The 1536-nt window shown below is 52.3% G+C and overlaps 1 protein-coding gene across 1 annotated transcript; it reads left to right on the top strand.

The window, feature by feature from the left end:
* Nucleotides 1-348: 348 nt before the first annotated feature.
* On the top strand, nucleotides 349-1008 carry LOC135371799 (uncharacterized). Its single transcript, XM_064605752.1, has one exon. It carries the CDS (start codon nucleotides 349-351, stop codon nucleotides 1006-1008), a length of 660 nt encoding a protein of 219 aa, XP_064461822.1.
* The last annotated feature ends 528 nt before the right edge of the window (nucleotides 1009-1536 follow it).

Genomic DNA, 1536 nt, shown 5'->3' on the forward strand with positions numbered 1-1536 from the left:
CGTGTCCCTGAGAGTATCGGGGGACTCCAGTTGAGCTGAATAGCGATTTTTGCAGAGGCAACAGTATCCAGACAGGACGCGGGGTTGTCGACGGTCATATGACACTGCAACATCCCGTTGCAAAACATCCCTGCTTTTCTTGCCAGTTGTTGAATACTATGTTGAAGACGACGACTCAGCGCCTGCACGCCCACGCGATTGCTCACGCTTTTTCATTCTTCTCCCAAGCACCATCCAATAAACATCGTCACCTACTTGCTCTCCCTGTACTGTATTCCAAAGTGGGGCCGTGACCAGGATCCAGAACGCAACAAGTACTGACCGGGAAGACTACAGGGAGCTTGAGCGATGGACCGAACTCAGCTGAACAAAAAGCGCAAGATTCTGCGGAACCAGGTGACGACGATCCAGAACGATCTTGACCGACGAACGGCGGGTGAAGAACCTCAGGACATTACCGAATTGGCAGCACGCATCGACAGGCTACAAAGCCTCAACGCCTCTCTCAAAGAAGTCGATAGTCAGATCGAACCTCTTCTTACTGAAGATGAGTTTGACCAGGAGTTCACGAAGCAGCTGGATTATCAAAACAGATTGGAAATGACCCTCTTCATGGCAAAGGCACACGTCGACGCCCGTAGACGTGCTGTGACCACCTCTGATATCCCTGCCATCGCACATCCACAGGGAGATGCCTCCCCTGCGCGGGTACACACCGTTCAAGCACCACAAACGCAAGCCGCTGTTCGCCTTCCCAAACTAGAAATGCTGAAGTTCGACGGCAAACGATGTCACTGGCAGCAATTTTGGAGTCAATTCAATGTGACTATCCACACCAATGCCTCACTCCCTGAGAGTAGCAAGATGCAGTACCTAATGGCTGCACTACAAGGGGAAGCTGCGAACGCCGTGGAAGGTCTACAGTTGACTCCTGGCACTTACGAATCTGCCGTCGAGATTCTCCGCAATCGTTTCGGCAACGATAATCCAGCGGATTCCGTTACGTGAAGAATAGTCCTGCACCAGTGGGTCCGTTAAGATCCTCTGTATGTCCCGAATTTCTCTTGCGACCTTTTTGAACGTCAAGGCATTGTCCGAGTAGATGGTTTGGCACCAGTGACATTTACGCTGTTGAACCATGACGTTCGTTGCTGTCGATTGGTGTCGTGAAAGCGCTCCCTCAATCGGCTCGCATTATTTCATAGTAGAACTCAAGGCCGGTGCGCTCGCGCAGGACTGCTAGCAAATTTCGATAGGGTTTCGCACTCCCCTTTAGAGCATTGCGCGGGCCTTGTCGGGCCGGGCTTTACGTTTTTCGCACGTGCCCGTGCCAGGTTCGGATTCGACAACACATGGTGCGGCATGTACGTCAACAGACTTCATGAGACTCGACAGCTGAATGTTTGTGTCGGGTCTCGGTTCTTCTTCTACATAGGGGTTAGGAGATGTCAGCCAGATGGCTACGGCTTGCTACTCAAAATTCCACACACATGCACTCACACACGTTGCGGCCCACAGGCGTGGTGGGCGCGTTTG

Source organism: Ornithodoros turicata, unplaced genomic scaffold (assembly GCF_037126465.1).
Source record: "Ornithodoros turicata isolate Travis unplaced genomic scaffold, ASM3712646v1 Chromosome122, whole genome shotgun sequence".
Classification (NCBI taxonomy): Eukaryota; Metazoa; Arthropoda; class Arachnida; order Ixodida; family Argasidae; genus Ornithodoros; species Ornithodoros turicata.